Source organism: Nycticebus coucang, chromosome 17, assembly GCF_027406575.1.
Source record: "Nycticebus coucang isolate mNycCou1 chromosome 17, mNycCou1.pri, whole genome shotgun sequence".
In the NCBI taxonomy this organism is placed as follows: domain Eukaryota; kingdom Metazoa; phylum Chordata; class Mammalia; order Primates; family Lorisidae; genus Nycticebus; species Nycticebus coucang.
In genome coordinates this window covers 73,627,178-73,644,804 of record NC_069796.1, presented here as the reverse complement: position 1 = coordinate 73,644,804, position 17,627 = coordinate 73,627,178, and the positions used below count along the sequence as shown (strand labels likewise).

The window sequence follows — 17,627 nt, the reverse complement described above, 5'->3', positions numbered from 1 at the left end:
TGCTCCACAAATGCTCAGTGTTGTTACTAATACACACATCCTGTGAAGAGGATGGATCCTCCCTTACCCCACCCCTTTCCCCTGGGTCCAGTTATTCAACAATCCTTTCTCTTCCCTTACTCTGCTAGTCTAATCCTGTTACAAAGATTTGAACAATTCTAACACTGTTACGAAAAAGGCTGATGGTTTGTATGTCCACAAAAATAAACAATAAAGATCTTTGACTAATTTCATTAATTAACGGGTGTTTGTTGAGATCATGCTGGGGACCAGAGACACTAGTGACAGACGGTTGCGGCTAGATTCAGGCCTGCAGCATTGGAGGGGAGAGAAGCATCTGGAGTTGAGGCGTCTTTGGGGACTGCGCAGCAGAAGGAAGAGGAGCCTGTCTGCCTGCCAACCCCCACAAGACCCCCCCGTTAGCCTTGTCCTCTTTTGTTAAGCCCACTATTTCGTAAGTACCAACACTCAAATCAACTAACAGTTATTTCTCTAAGTTTATATTTTTTTGTGGTGTAACTACCAAAATGAAGATCAACCCTAAAAATATCACTGTCATCCTAAAGCCACCAATTATTCTGTGCCATTCTACAGGTTTCTGAAAGTTGCCACATAGATCATCTCATTAGAGTCTATAATCTAGGCAGGGAGGCAACTGAGTTTAAGGTGCTTATTATTACCTTTAAAATGTTTGATTTCTAAAGAACAACAAACAGTTGTCCTAACAGTGTACAAGTACACGATACACTATTTAAGCATGGAGACTCTAGAAACAGGACTCCCTGGGTATCTGAACTATAACTATAGTATCAGATACCACAATTCTTCCACTATCCAGCTGTGTGATGGGCAAGTTACATGACCTCGCCTCAGTTATCTCATATGTGAAATGGGAGCATCACATGCAGGTTAAGTGAGGCAAAACACATAAGGCACTCAGCTCTTCACCTTGTGTGCACAGGATCTGCTCAACTGATAGCTTGATTATAAATACGGTTTTTAACAAGAGGTAAGGTGGCTGCGTAAAGGTCCAGAGTGAACTAATCTGGTGGGGAACCTCCTCTCCTCATGTATTCGACTGTCCTCATACCTGCTCTCCATGGGCTGGGCTCAAGAGGTGGAACCATCTTGCTGTGGCCCCCGTATAGAATACCTATAATCTCTGAGCTTTTGGTCTGGCTCAGAATGGTCACATAGGCGGGTCCATTGCCATTTGGTGTCCTAGACGTGAAACATGAAGTCAGAGCTTTGCAGCCCCGTCTCTGATAACACAGACACTGTCCAGAGTCTTCAGCAATACTGGGACATGAAGCAGTGGGGGATGGGTGAGTGCCACAGTTCTGCTTTTTTGTTTAGTTTTGTTTTTGAAACAAACTGCTCTAAATTTCAGGAACTGGTAAGATGCCAACTGCATTTACCTTTATTTAATCACTCAATAGACTCCTCGGTGAAAAGAGGGGGTAATTAGGCCCAAAATATATCACCCAGAGGCTTATTTTAACTACCCAAAATATAAGCTAGATCTCAATTTCAACAAAATTACCAGATTGTTTTCCTTCTGAGAACTTTCAGCAGTGTTTGAGTTCCTTGGTTGATTCTCCTTATGGGATTTTCTGTCCCCAACACCAGGGAGGCCAGAGGCAGGGGACAGCCTTTTCTATGGCAGTCAGCAATAGGATACACAGGCCAATGCAGGCTCCCTGAGGCACCCTGGCCAGGTGCACAAGCTGGGACACTTCTCATAATGCTCCAAGGCCTATGAGATAGGACTGGACAGGCTTTGGTGTCCCAGGTTCATGTCCGGCCTTATAGCTACCAGCTATGCAATTTTAAACATAATGCTTTCATCCTCTGATCCTCAGTTAGTTTTTCTAAACAATAATTACCTGTATGGGAAGACTCAAGATATGATCTATCACACAGTAGGGATTTTAAGTCAAACTCTATTTTTTTTTTTTTTGTATTTTGGCTTCTTTGAAGATTCCGGTACATGTCCCAGTAAAATTCATAGTGTGTTCTTTTTCTCATGGATCCATAAAATCATGGCACATCTCACATTCAATAAAATAGGGCATGCAGCACATAGAAAAAATTCCCTAATAAAAGGTAGGTGCTCCAAGATTTTATTTTCATTACTTTTCTGTCCGTACACCACAGCTTTTCTAAAGGAACCCAGAGTATGCAGAAAACAATATTGGTTACACAAGAGCTTTTGGACTGGGCCAGAAAAACACCAATGGTTTTTGCCAAGTATTCTGCACTCACCACTGTCCTCCAGTCTCATGCTATGACTGACAGCACTAATCAATTCAGCAAGGCTTCCTACGGAGGAGCCAAGTTGAAACCTCTAGAGCCTTCTCAACACAATTCTATAGGCAGCCCTGCCCAATCAACCAGGGCTGGCATATGAAGCAAAATCTATTTTAGGTCCCTGACTCAGGAGCTTGGGAGATAAGGAAAGGGAATAGGAACTGGCCGTGTCAGGAAACTCAGATAAATGAAAAAGATCTAAAAAATGATGCAGTTCATTGGATGGAGGATACCAAGGTCTAGAGAGGCTAAATTGCCAAAGTCACTGAGCCAATTCTGCCCAGAAAAAAATGTGGAAGACTCTCTTGTCCTCTCTTATCCAAAATATCCTTCCTACAAAACCATGCTCCCTTTTTCAGCATCAAAGTCAAATTCCATGAGAACTGAAGTAAACAAGCCGTTAGCTGATGGATTAGTCTGTGACGAGAGAGGAAGAGAGGGAACCAGTCTTGTTTTGCTTTTGTTTTTTGTAAAGTTTCCTTTTGCTCATTTCTCACTATCAACAGTCCATTGCTCAGGGAGGTGGTCTACAGAAAAATCAGGAATGCTCATTCTAACAAATGATAAATTGCAGAAGTGATTTGTCTGAGCTCCAGAAGTGATCCATCCCAGCCCCCTGGTTCCTGTGATTTTAATAACTAACATCTTCTATCCCTACTGTTCCTACTCCTGCAAAAAAGAAAAAAATATATCACTAATCCCCCATAAGAATGAGACTTGCAATCACCTACCCCATACTCATTTGGGGCCTTCTCGGGAATTTGAAGGAATTAGACATGTCAGCATTTATCATAACTATTGATTGTTTAATATGTGTATTCCTAAGCAATGGAAACTAACCAATAAAAATCACATCTGGAAAATTAAAAGTGATGGCTGGAATGGGGATCTCTCCTCCTTGTCAAATTTCAATTTGAAATTAAATTGGGGCCTTCAGCATTAAATCAAGGTCCCCTGACCCCTGAGGAATTACTTTCCAACATTATTTTCTTTAATTTGGAGGAGATATTTCTATTCTAGAAATTGCTGGGGAGGCTCATTTCATGAAAATGAAGCAATGTCTTAAGAAAAACCTAGTGGTTTCTTCTCTGTGTCCAGGCACATCCCTCCTCCTAGCCTCGAGTGCTTGCTACAGGACTCCAGGCACCCCCCAGTCAGCGCTCTCCACTCTGTAATTACACAAGCAAACTCCGGAGCCAGAGACTCATGACACAGCTGGCAGCATACAACCCTTGCAAGTCTTCTAAGACGGGCCCAGGGAACATCTGAAGAAGCAATTCCTTACTCCCTCAGATGTGGGTTCCCAGGATTCGGAAAACATTTGCTGAAGAAGGAAAAGCACTCTGCGGGGAAATCCTATAGAAAAATATGAAGGTATGAAATAATATAGCAGTATTTCATTCATTCCTTCATTACTTCCCCTCATTGGCTCAAGAATACCCACTGTATACCAAGTACCCCATTGGATAAAAGGGTACTTGGATGAAAGGATAAGGACGAAAGAATGAGTAAAACCTGGTCCCTGCCCTCAGGAGGTTCACAGAATATAGGGAGGTGGGGGAAGGACGGAAGTAGAAAATCATCTTACAGTGTACGAGGTACAAAGAACACAAAGCCCTAGTGGCCCTGCCCAGGGGCTCTGGGAGTACTACGGTGGCAGAGTGGAGCAGGCGAGTTTGTCCAGCTCCCAGTGAGGAGGGAGCGAGGCCAGGTGTGCTCAAAACTGCAGGACTCGGTAGGCAATCAGAAGTGACAGGCAGATGAATGCGAAGGAGGGGCTGAGGACAGCTCTGTATCTAGGATGGCAACTGAGATCCTGAATTCAGGTGGACTGTGGCATGCGCTTCAGGGAGCTGGCAGGGAGCTGAGCTTTGGGCACAGTGCATCTGATATGCCTAAGGGATGTCTCATTAGAAGAAGTCTGATTTTCTTTAGGGTACAGACCATGCAAACTCATTTCTGAGTCTTTGTTCTTATAAATGTTGAATGAATAAACAAATGCTATGTTATATCTAAGAAGCATATGTGCAAATGGTTCTCCTGTGTTACATGATTTGATTCTCATAGCAACTCTATGAGAAAGATCTATTATTACTCTCATTTTATTCCACAGATATATACAAGCCTTGAAAAGTCTTACAGTTTAAGAGAGGAGCTATGACAAGTTCACAGTTAAAAAATGACTCAAAAAAAAAAAAAAAAAAAGAAGAAGAGTTAGAGCACATGAAAAGGTTCTCAGTGTCATTAATCATCAGGAAAATGAAAATTTAAGCCAGAGAGATAGCACTAGAATTGCTGTAATCCAAAGAGCTGATGATAGTTTGGTGGGTGTGGATAAACAAATCCTAACAAGTTGCTGGTGGGGATGTGAAGTATATAGTCACTATGGAAAACAGTTTGGCAGTTTTTGTAAAGTTAAAATACATTTCCCATATGCCTCAGCAATTCCACTCCTAGATATCAACCCAAGTGAAATTAAAACCTATTCATATAAAACTTGCATGTGAATATTCATAGCAACATTATTCATAAAAGCCAAAAGTTAAAAACAATCCAAATATCCTTCAACTAGTGAATGAATGAAAAAAATGTGGCATATTCATATAATGTAATATTATTCAGCAAAAAAAAAGGAATGAAGTACAGATGCATCCTGAAATATGAATGGACCTCAAAAATATTATGCTAAGGGAAAAACTCATAAATATTGGCATAGGCAATGAATTTATGAAGAAAGCTCCAAAGGCAATCACAGCAACCACAAAAATTAATAAATGGGATCTGATTAAATTAAAGAGCCTCTGCACAGCCAAGGAAACAATCAGTAGAGTGAATAGACAACCTACAAAATGGGAGGAAATATGTGTATGCTAATTAGCAGAATCTACACAGAACTCAAACAAATCAGAAAAAAAAGTCAAACAATCCCATAAAAAAGTGGGCAGAGGGAGGGTAAAAGGCGGGACCACACCTACAGAGCATGACAAGAGTACAAGTCAAATCTGTCAAGTGTAGAACATAGATGTCTTGGCAAATAATCAAGTTAATGAGGTGAAAGCTGTGTTGATTGGTTTGATCTAACCACGTCAGATTGTATAAAATCAAAATCAGCACACTGTACCCCACAGACGCATGAATGTATTCATGATCTATGTGTATGTGACTTAATAAAAAAATAATGAAAGAAAAACTTGAAAAAAAAGTGGGCAAAGGACTTGAACAAAAGCTTTTTAAAAGAAGATAGGCTAATTGTCAACAAACATATGAAAAAGCGCTTAACACCTCTAATCATCAGGGAAAAGCAAATCAAAACCACAATGAGATATCACCTAGCTCCAGTGAGAATGACTTTCATCAAAAAGACCCAAAGCAACAGATGCTGGTGTGGATGTGGAGAAAAAAGAACACTTATACGCTGTCAGTGGGACTGTAAGCCAGGACAGCCTCTATGGAAAGTAGTATGGGGATTCCTCAAAGAACCAAAAACAGACCTACCATCTGGTCCAGCATTCCCACTGTTTGATACTTGCCCTAAGGAAAAAAGCTATATTACCAAAAAGACCCTTGCACTTGAATGTTTATAGCAGGACCATTCACAATCGCAAAGGTGTGGAATCAGCCTATCAGTACATGAATGGAGTAATAAAACGTAGTATATGTATAATGTGGAATACCACTTAGCCATAAAAAAGAATTGGTCAACTAAAAGTTCTCGTAGCAACTTGGATGGAACTGTAGACTTTTCTCCTAAGTGAGGCACCGCAAGAATGGAAAAACAAACACCACATATTAAATTGGAATTAATTGTTCAACACTCATGTGATTTGGAAGTAAAACTCAACCATAACCAAGCAGTGGGAGGGGTCAAATCACACCTAACAGGTACAATGCAGATTATCTGGGTAATGAGCAGATTTATAACATTGACTGAAACTGTATAACAGCAATTCACATAGCCAAAACATTGGTACCCTCTAATAGTTTGAAACTTTTTAAAATTATCATGCAAAAGGGAAAATAACAGGCACAAATGACCTCAAATTGTATTATTTCATTTATATAAAATTTCCCGTGAAGGTAGATCTGTAGAGATGGAAGGTAGATGAGTGGGTGCCTGGGGCTGAGGGTGGGAGGCGTGAGGGCAAACGGAACTTTTAAGGGTGAACTAAGCTGTCGAAACTGAATTTCAGTAATGGCTATGCAACTGTATGAACTTACTAAAACTCATCAAAATGGATACTTTCAATGGTTAAATTTTAAGTATATAAAAATTATACTTCAATAAAACTGTTTATTCTTTTTTTTTTAAAGGCAGAGAGAAGCCGGGTGTGATAGTTTGCACTTGTAATCCTAGCACTCCGGGAGGCCAAGGCTGGTGGATCACCTAAGCTCAGGAATTCAAGACTAGCCCCATCTCTACTAAAAAATAGAAAAAAGTTAGCCAGGCATTGTGGCAGGCACCTGTAGTCCAAGGCAAGAGGATTTCTAGAGCCTAAGAGTTTGAGATTGCTATGAGCTATGATGCCAGGGCACTCTACCCAGGGTGACAGAGTGAGACTCTGTCTCAAAAAATAAATAAATGAATGAATAAATAAATAAATAAATAGGCAGAGAGAGCTGTGTGATTTTGAAGGGAGAAAGTCCCAGCCAGGGAAGCTTCATAAGGGGGTGTATTTTCCCTGGACCATCAAGACCAGGCAGGATTTCAATGGATTGAGAAGGCACAAAAATGAATTCCAGACAAAGAAAGAAACAGATGCTACCTGTGAAAATGAGCCCATGCCAACACGTTTAGGCAGTATCTAGACATCTGTTTTGGCTGGATATGTGGATAGAGAAAAGTACACAAAAAAACTAAAAAATATGATTGTGGATGGATCAGATCATGGAAGTTAAAAATGTTCAGGCTAATAATGTATTTATGACTTAATTTGGTAGGCAGTGGGGAGCCACAGAACATTCCGGGGGAGGGGAGTGTCCTGGTGAAGATGAATGGGAGAGCAGTGACGGGTAAATGTTGAAAAGTCAAGCCACCAAGGCAGAGCATCACAGTAAGAGGCCCACAGGACAGTGGGAGGGATGAGAACCAAGATGTGATCACTTGCTTGTGCTGGTAATGCAAAGGGACAAAGAGCCTCATTGTACCAGACAGAAAGGAAACTATAATAATAATGCACTTACTCGGTGCTTTCTAGGATGCAGGCCCTGTTTTAAAGGATCACTATTCTAAAGGAAAGAGAGAGCTAAGAGCCTGCTATAAACAGAATGGGCCAGAGGGACTGATGACCACCTTTAGGTTTGCTTCAAAGAGAAGGAATAAAGTTATAAAATGCTTACCCAAGGTGCATACTAGAACCACGGATGGGGGAGCTTGTAACTGAATGAGAAATTGTGATACTTCTACATCAGAGGGATGGTAAGTGGGACAAATGACAAAAACCAGTTTGCCCACCTCCCTGGCCCTGGAAAGCAGGAATACCTGACCCCACAGCCACTCTCTGCGGATGTCACCACTTCCTTGATGTACGTAATTAAGGATGTACATTAAGTGAAAATGTGTAGACAGGAACAGATGGAAGCAAATGGATAAAAGGAAGGTGTTACACTGGGCTGCTTCTAGGAATGAAACTCCTTCTCAGCTGCTGTTAGAACAACACCCAGTACCAATGTTCCACAACCATCCAGCAGGGGTATAGGATTTCACCATTCAGCATCCCCAAACCTGGCTCACACCATACCAGTGTAAAGCACAGATCTCAGAATGACTTCTGAAAAGTGAATACAACCATTTGGGGGGTATTTCACATTCACAAACAGTATGCAAAAAAAATTAACTGCTAACATTTAAATATCAGAAAACTTTGCATAAAGTATAGGAATTTTCAGCTTCTCTTGACAAACTGGGAATTCTAGCAACTACCTACATAGCCCAATCCTGCCTGGTATCAATCTGTCAGAGCTGAGCAGCACTTACCCTCCGGCTGGTCCGAGTCATCTATTTGTTCATTATTCCTTCCCTCATTCATTCAGCCAGTATTTATCGAGCACCTACTGTATGTGGGGAGGTCTTGTGGGGAGACACAGCAAGGAAAAAGACAAACAAACATGCTTACTTTCCCAGAGCTGCTATCTTGTGAGGTGAGCTAGACCATAAACAAAGTGATAGATATTCCAGATTGCAAGATAATAGTAAAACTAAAGAAATAAGTCATAGAGATGGAAAGAGGATTGGAGGGGTGGTCAGGGCGGGGAAGCATCTCTGATGAGGTGACCTGAGCCAAGATCCGATTAAAACAACAGAACAAGGGTGGCGCCTGTGGCTCAAGGAGTAGGGCGCCGGTCCCATATGCCGGAGGTGGCAGGTTCAAACCTAGCCCAGGCCAAAAAAAAAAACAACAGAACAAGTCTTTAGATACCAAGAGAACAGCAAATAGATCATGTCTCAGATGTGGGGGGAACACATATATAAATGAGGAAAGGGCCAGGGGCTATTTCAGGCCTGGCAATGATTTGGATTTTATGTTGAGTGACATGGGAAACCACTGGCAGGTCTGAGTGGAGGAATGATGTGGATGGGCATACTCATTTATGCTAGTGACCGGCCCCTGTAAGCATTTGAACTTTTGGTCCTTGGTTTAAAGCAAGATGGGCAGAGGTTTTAAAGTGTTAGAAATGAGTTCTATGTCTGGAGAGGGAAAATAATCAGACTGTGGGGCAGAAGTCGCCTCCTCTTCAGAATATAGTGTTGGCATGGATGAATAACCACAAACGTGGCAATGACCTTCCACTAACTGCATCCATGGAATGGATGCAAAGTTAACACACTATAAAGACACTAAGAAGACCAAGCACACAGGACCCTGACACTGGCCACTGTAGGACTCTAGGCCAGAAGAAAAGGTTTCCAGTGAACAAGCATCTGGAACATTCTATCCCTTGTCCACCTAAGAAAAGCTTCTCTCACTTCTTTCTTTACCAGTGACATTCAATCCTGGCTGGTCCACTGGACTCAGTGAACAAGGCTTAGTTTATTTCTGCAACTTTGGTTGAATTTCATATCCTCCCACCTTGGGAAATTCTGGATCCTGTACCCTCAAACAAAGCACCAATCAGCACTGGATATTCCACATGATCTGGTCCTTCAGAAAATCCCTTCCTAGACCCTGAAGAGTTTGAAATGTTTGACAAGAAGAAACGGTCTACTCACAATCAGAGAGTGATCCCGGCCCATCGTGATGACTGTCCGGTTCACGGTGCGAAGCAGCTGGACCATGATTTCTTGGATGTGGTGGTAGGTGAAGGCCTGCAACACAGAGGCAGCTGAGTGACCATCGGGAACATCACACCAACACAATTTTCTAACGGGCACAAACCACAGTGGTCAGACGTGATGATCTCCAACACCATCACCATCAACACCAACGATGCCAACAACCCCATCGTCATCATCATATCACCATTCCCCACACACTGGGTACCAGAAAGCTCACTAGTCACCTTAAATGTGAGTTAGTGAGCTCACTTAGGTTTGTAAATCAGGATCTTTGGGTTTAGAATACTAGCTCCAACAGAAACTAGTAGTACATGGGTTAAGTAACATAACTGTCTAAACCCTGGTTTCTTCATCTAACAGTGAGGATCTGAGCTGGAGTAAGTGGGAATTTAATGCAGGGATGGGTTACACAGGTGCGGAGAAGCAGAGGCACCAAACTGGGTAACCCAAAAGGTCAGCAGCAGTAGGAAGCCTTGGTCACCCCTTGGCTAGAGAGAGAGAGGAGGTGGTGTTTCAGGAGCCCAGGGTTATGTAACAGAAGCCACAACCCTGGGGTGCTTATACAATAGAAGCTGCATTGTCCACTTTGGACAGAATTTATGGTGAGTCAGATTGTAACACTTATAGGGTTCTGCCTGCTTTAAATGAAGGTAGGTCCCTGAAGTTTTTGTAAGACTTGCTGATGTTTTTTGAGCTTCTGCTGTGGTCAGCAAGGGTTTTATACACAATCACCCACATCCTCAGATCATTTTACTCCCATATTTGCTAGGGTGGTCATGGCCAGGTGGAAAGGCCTTGGCAGTTTAGGTTCAAAAGTTCCGGATCCGAAGTTCAAGGCTGTCCTTGCCAGCTGTGTAATCTCACTTAACTTCTCTGAGCCACAACTCTTTTATCTACAAAATGTGGAAGGTTCTCCCATGGTTGATGTGAAGGCAACACATGCAATTCTGGAACAATACTCATGCCTGCTTCCAGGACGGGAGGTTCTGTGGGTCTGAGATAGAGCCTGGCCACCAGCAGTTTCTGAATTTCACGCATGTTATTCTGATGGCTGAGAACTGTGCCATAGCACATTGCCTAGCTCTGGAGATAGAGGCTTGGGTTGGGGAACAGCCTTGTGCCTCCAGGACCCACCCAGTGCCCGCCGTCAATAAAGTGCTAAATCAGCTCAGGGCCCATAGCTCAGTGAGTAGTGCACCGGCCATATACGCTGAGGCAGCCGGGTTCGAATCCACCCTGGGCCTACTAAACAACAACGGCAACTGCAACAGAAAAATAGCTGGGTATTGTGGTGGGCGCCTGTAGTCCCAGCTACTTGGGAGGCTGAGGCAAGAGAATGGCTTAAGCCCAAGAGACTGAGGTTGCTATGAGCTGTGACACCACAGCACTGTACCCAGGGTGACACAGTGAGACACTGTGTCTCACAAAATAAGAAACTAAAGCACTAAATAAATGGTGACAGTTGAAGTGGATGACCACTCGTGCTTGTTTATAAGCATATTTGGAAAGAAACTTTGCTGCTTTCAACTTATCTGTGGTTTTATCTCTAAATGGAATCAATGGAAGGGAAATAGATTCACAGTTCATGGAGGGCCAGGAAAAGAAAGATGTACTTATTAAAAAAAACTCCTCCCCTCCCAAGCTGCTTTCAGTGACTTCACATCCAAAGGCGAATAACCCAGAGCCTTCTTTCACTTCGGCACTTCAATTAGTCCCAGGTTCTCAGGCCCCGCAGAGCCACCAGAAGAACCTCTGCTACCACAGGAGGTGCCTGTGTTTCTTCACGTGCAGGCAGACCGCAGTCTCTCACCAGATGTGGGCTCCCACCACCCAGCTCTTCCCCTCCTGAGCTCGGGGGCAGGGAAGACAGCACCCCCCCAACTTCCTGGCTGAAGGCGAACCTCCTTTCTGCCCTCCTTCTCCTTTATGTCTTCAAGCCTTTTTGCTGAGGTATAACTTCCTACATCTTTTATTATGTGAATATGATGTTCATGGCTGTAACAGCCACAGCTGACATTTTTGAGGGCTTACTCAATGCCTAGAATTCTGCTAAGCACTCAACCTCATCTCACAACGAGATGAGCAACATTATAGTCTCTATTATTCAGATGAAGAAACACGAAGCCCAGGGGGATTAATTAACTTGTCCAGGGTCACCCAGCTAGGAAGTCATGGAAAAAAACAAAATCCAACCCAGCAGCGTTATCCAGAGCAGGGGTCCTCAAACTACGGCCCGCGGGCCATATGCGGCCCGCCAAGGACATTTATCCGGCCCACCGTGTTTTTGCCACCGCTGCCTGCCCTGCTTAGCAGCAGACTGTTCCCGGCCCTGCAGTGTGCCTTTGTGGAATGTGCACCACACTCTCCGACTCCCCTCCTCTCTGTCTCTCAACTCCTCCTCTCAGGCTCGGGACTGATGCACGCTTGCATCACTTGTTACGACTAGCAGTGACAAATAAGGAACCGGACATTGACCATCTCATTAGCCAAAAGCAGGCCCATAGTTCCCATTGAAATACTGGTAAGTTTGTTGATTTAACTTTACTTGTCCTGCATTTTAAATATCGTATTTGTTCCTGTTTTGGTTTTTTACTTCAAAATAAGATATGTGCAGTGTGCATAGGAATTTGTTCATGGTTTTTTTTTTTCAAACTACAGTCTGACCCTCCAACGGTCTGAGGGACAGTGAACTGGCCCCCTGTTTAAAAAGTTTGAGGACCCATGTTCCAGACTATCCTCCAAACTCATCTAGACAAACTAGAATATGACCACAGCTACCATGGGGTTCATCAGCCTCCTTCCATCTGCCAAGATGGATAGACCCTGCCTTCAGTTGGGCTAACCTCTAACTCCTTCACTGACTTCTGATCATTATTTCCCTTCTCGAAAATCTTCACTGCTACCATACATTCATTACTCCCTATCTTTTCTGCATTCCTTTGCAATTTCATCAAATTTACATAATGGTTTCCGTTTTGATGCTCCTTTTTTTCCAGGATTGCATCTCTTCCCTTACCAACCGAGATATTAAAACCCCCTCTCTTGACCTCTTGCCCCTTATTTCTTTCAAACAGCCATTTCTTCTTAGAGAAAAGAGCAGCAATTAGACCGTTCAGGAAGTCTGATATTTAAAAGTGGGAAACTGTCAAATTCAATTCATTTCACTCTGCAAGCTCCCACTATAGGAGGCTCAGTAGTGGAGTGTTTTGAGATTAGACAAACTTGAGTTTGAATCTCAGCTCTGCTAATTTGAGCTGGGTGACCTTGGGCAAATTGCTTTTCCTCTCTAAGTTTCTTTCTTTATAAAATGTGGCAAACAATAGAAACCTGAAGGTTATTGGTTTGAGGAGTAAATCAGGTAATGCAGGTAAAGACCTGGATGCTAAGGGTTGGCACACAGTAAGGCCCCAGTTGGTGGTGGCTGCGACTCACATTCCCTTGGTCTGCGTCAGCACTCTGGCTGGCCTTGCAGATTCCCAGCACGTAGCACAAAGTGCAGTACAAGGCAATGCATAATCTAAACTCTGGGCGATATTGAAATGTCACCCAACGAATGTACAGCATATATGCAAATAGAAAACTTTCAAGATGACAAACCTGTGCTAAGCAGCGAAAGTGCAGCCACAAATCACCTACTGTTAATTGCTCCAGTGCCAGGCAAGTGGAGGGAGACTCTAGCAAAGTGTCTTCCGGGCTCGAACTAAACGGTGCCTTGTAATTGAAATGACAAAATCAGTCTTCCCATTATGGCCCTGGTAAAGAAATTAATCCATCCAACCTAAACACACTACAAATTGTAGTGATTTTTTTTTCTTTTAATAATTATAGGCTGGGATGTCTGGAAGAAACTTTAAATGAAGTCCTATGCAGAAGCCCACTGCATAACCCAGCAGGAGGAAAACTAGAAGTGGATGGGATGGGGCGGGGGGCCCAGGGAGGAGTGGATGGGACAAGGGCAGTGGAGGGCAGAGGAGCTGTTAAGCCCTATCCTCTCTACCAGCCCTGGGACTTCGCAGCATGCAATGTAAAACTACTGGTCTCCCACAGTATTTCCAGAACAATAATAGAGCATACCAAATGTGAGAGTGTACTAAGTAATAACAAACAGAACACAGCAAACCAAATTATGTGAAAGAATTTCCTTTTCTTCATTTGCCTTTCAACATTGCTAATGATACCCAGTAGAAAAATTCCCCTTTGGTGCTAATACTTCTTTAACACCTCCCTGGTTCTTGCAAATCGTCTTTTTTCTAACAAAGAGGGAAATCCTCAGGTCAAAGGAGACAGCAAACAGCATCTAAATAGAACTTAATAACCTTAATAACATTGTTTTTGTTTTTGTTGTGTTTATTTTTTCAAGTTAGCTATATTTATGGCATATGTGCAGGGGGAAGGTCCAAAACTTAGAAATAAAGCAAAATGAGGATTGTATGACATTTTAGGAGGACATTTCTGATAAACCCAATCAAAAGCCCTTTTATTCTCTCAGGAAATGTAACTTTGATTAACCCCCAACAACTGATTAGAAATTGGAACCTTGGTAACCTTGTAGAGTTAGGAGCTAACTTGCAGAACAAATGGCCAAACATGGTGTCTGCTGCTTTGCTAAAACTTGTACTTTTATTACTCTTATTAGCAAGTTTAACTGTCTTATATCTAATAATTGTATAAAGCATCTCTTCTCTCATGAAAAATCAAGAATTAGAACCGGCTCATTAATTGTTTAGTTTATTCCCTATTTTATCAGTTATAAACTTTGATATATGCTCAGTACGTAACTGTGTAAGGTGATATTTCTAACAATAATTCTATTGATCCTTTTACACAAATGAAGCTGACTATTTACAGCAGTGATAACAAATTTTATTTTATCAATGTTATAAATGTATATAACTTTTTTGAAATTCTCAAGCTTTATTAAGAAAAATAAAACAAAACAAAAAGTAACAGTCTGTCACATACCAGTTGCCAGAGGAATTTCTATACTTCTTTTAGCTGTTGTAGCTGTTACTTCGGTATTTATGATCATATTGCCAATAACATACTTGTGTAATCCCCTTTTTAGCCCTCCCCCACCACACTTTTTGACATCATTTATCAACTGTGCACCATTCAAACAAGCACTTCCCTGTAACCTTTCCCTGATCCACCAGGTACAAGCATCCCTCCCATTTCTCCTTTTTCCCTTAGTTATGGCAAAATTTTTCATTCAATAATATTTAATATTTAAAATATTTCCAGTATATAAATACCATTCTTCTCCAAGAATGGATTGTAACCTATGATGAATTCCCATTTCTTATACAACTTTCTGCTTCCCAAAAGGAAAAAAAAAAGCAATTTGGAAAAATCCAAGGATCCTTTTAGTCCTCTGAATATTTATGTTTTTTTACTATCTTACGTTTTAATATGTTTTGCTACGTATGTTTTAATACTCTCTTTCTCCTGATTTACAATTGCCTCTCCTACTTTTTGAAGTTCGCTGTGCCTGTTTTACAAAGTTTGCTTTGCCTTGCAAAGACCGTTTCCTCTAAGCTGCTTTCCTTTTGTTTGCTTGTTCTCACTCGCTTTCTGTCTTAGAATTGTTCCTTAGGTCTGTTTATTTATTTACTTTATTTGTTAACTTTTTGGAGACAGAGTCTCACTTTGTCACCTTGGGTAGAGTGCCATGGCATCATAGCTCACAGTAGCCTCCAACTCATGGGCTCCAGCGATCCTCTGGCCTCAGCCTCCCAAGTAGCCAGAACTACAGGTGCCCACCACAAGGCCGGGCTATTTTTTAGGGATGGGGTCTCGCTCTTGCTCAGGCTGGTCTCGAACTCCTGAGCTCAGGCAATCCACCTGCCTCGGCCTCCATCAAAGTGCTAGGACTATAGGCGTGAGCCACCTGCCCCGCCTCCTTCCTTAGGTTTCTTCAATCCCCAGAGGCATGTTCTCGTTTTGGCCTAGGAGACACGAACATGATCGCTGGCTCTGACCATGTGAACAGGGCTCCTGGTCTGGGAGCTTCACTGCAGGGTGCTCTTATTTACTTGGAGAGACTCCAACATCAATATATGCAAATCCTTCTTCTTAGGCTGGATGAATCCCACAGACAAGAATTATCTGATCCCCTGCCCAGGTTAAGGCCTGGCTAACAGCATCACAAGGCTGAGTAGGAGGAAAGTGCTGAAGGTTTTCGCCTCCGGATGCCTACTTTGATTAAAATCTGCTGTAGAATGAGGTATCACTGCCCTCAATTATGTCTGGCATCTCCTAGTCCAAATGCCTCTATTTTATCTCCTTTATAGAATAAGCTCCCTGTGACTCAGCTGCATAGAGTCAGGCTGCTGCTGTAACAGGCTTTCCATCGATCCTCCTCAGTTGAGCACCTCTTCTTCATGCCCCCCTTCCAGGGGCATCTGGTATTACCTTTTCCTGAAACTTTGGGAAATTCTGCTTTAGATCGGATAAATCCTTAACTTCCTCCACTGCTGGCATTCTCCACTCCAGACTAGAGAAATATTCTTCTCTAGTCTGCTAAGGCATTTATTAACTTTCCATATGATTTCTACCTTCCTTTAAAAAACCAAAACCACTAGGGTGGCGCCTGTGACTCAAAGTAGTAGGGCCCCAGCCCCATATGCCAGAGGTGGCGGGTTCAAACCCAGACCCAACCAAAAAGAACTGCAAAAAAAAAAAAAAAAAAACCCTTTGCTTTTTTCTTAAGTAGATTTTCAAGACTGTGCAAACGAGGTGCCTATTTTGATCTACCATCTTTACGGAGAATTCTACCCTAATTTTTCATATTTATATATTTTTAAATGAGTTCATTGCATCAAAATATTAAAAGTACATGCGATAATGATAATTTTTTAAATGTGATTATTTTATGCAAATGTCTTGAGGTTTTGAAAAGAGTGATAGAGAAATCTCTAATTTTACAGAAAGGAACACTTTGGCTTTGGGAAGAGGTTTACGCAAGGTCATGTGACAAGTAACGTCAACAGGAAGTGTCTTCAGGGCTAGAATGAAACACCAGTTCTGCTGAGCAATACGGAGGCTCCAGCAGGCAGCGGCCTTGGCCTTGAGTTCATGCCAAGGACAATCCCACCTTCTCCACCTGCTTTGTCTTTTGGCCTTTTCAGTACAAAGGTGAACGTCACAAGGTCATAGCCACAGAGTGAAATCCAAAGGCCTATTTTTCTTTAACAAAAGAGAAATTATGCATATTCTGACAATGGAAATAGCTATAGTCTATTGTTGCTACTATTTTTCTCTGTTCTATGTTCCTATGAGAGAGATCTTTCCAATTTCTTCTTTATCTTGACGGCACCATAAACACTTACCTAGAAAGAAAATACCTAACTTTGAAAAGATAGTAATCACTATCATTTAAAGTGAAGGCCCCCTCTCTCTTTCTTTGGTCTCCAGAAGGAATGTGATTTTTGCATTTCTGTCTTCTTCCTGCTGTTTGAACTGGTTTCTGTCCTGAAACATGTTACTGCTCATTACATGAATGGAGCTGCAGAGGCAGCTGGGGACAGAGAGAGCCTAGAAGGGCAGAGTCAAGGGTCAGCAAGGCTGGGTGAGTGGCGTTGCTACGTCCCAACATCGCTGCCTCTCCCACCCACTGGGTGAGCCTCTGTCTCACGGGGCAGAGCCTTCATGTTGTCACGAGTGGCTTGTACTTGGCATTAGCCTTCTCTCAAAGGCGAAGGTTAGAGTTGGTGACAGAAGGCTACAGTAAAAAGCAAAAGAAGATATGTGTTCTAATTCTGACACAGCTGTTACCTAACAAGTTTTTTTTTTTTTTGTAGAGACAGAGTCTCACTTTATGGCCCTCGGTAGAGTGCCGTGGCCTCACACAGCTCACAGCGACCTCCAACTCCTGGGCTTAAGTGATTCTCTTGCCTCAGCCTCCTGAGCAGCTGGGACTACAGGCGCCCGCCACAACGCCTGGCTAATAAGCATAGAGAGATTGGAATTCTTGTTTTTTTTTTTTGCAGTTTTTGGAGGGGGCTGGGTTTGAACACACCACCTCCAGCATATGGAGCTGGCGCCT

General features: G+C 42.5%; 1 protein-coding gene across 1 annotated transcript in view; it reads right to left on the bottom strand.

Annotated features, from left to right (window-relative positions):
* Nucleotides 1-17,627, bottom strand: part of DOCK2 (dedicator of cytokinesis 2) — a 466,833-nt gene that overhangs the window by 252,703 nt on the left and 196,503 nt on the right. Inside the window, exon 27 of the mRNA XM_053566743.1 lies at nt 9,518-9,613. Within this exon, the coding sequence (XP_053422718.1) occupies nt 9,518-9,613 (96 nt within the window). The remainder of the gene's footprint in view (nt 1-9,517; nt 9,614-17,627) is intronic.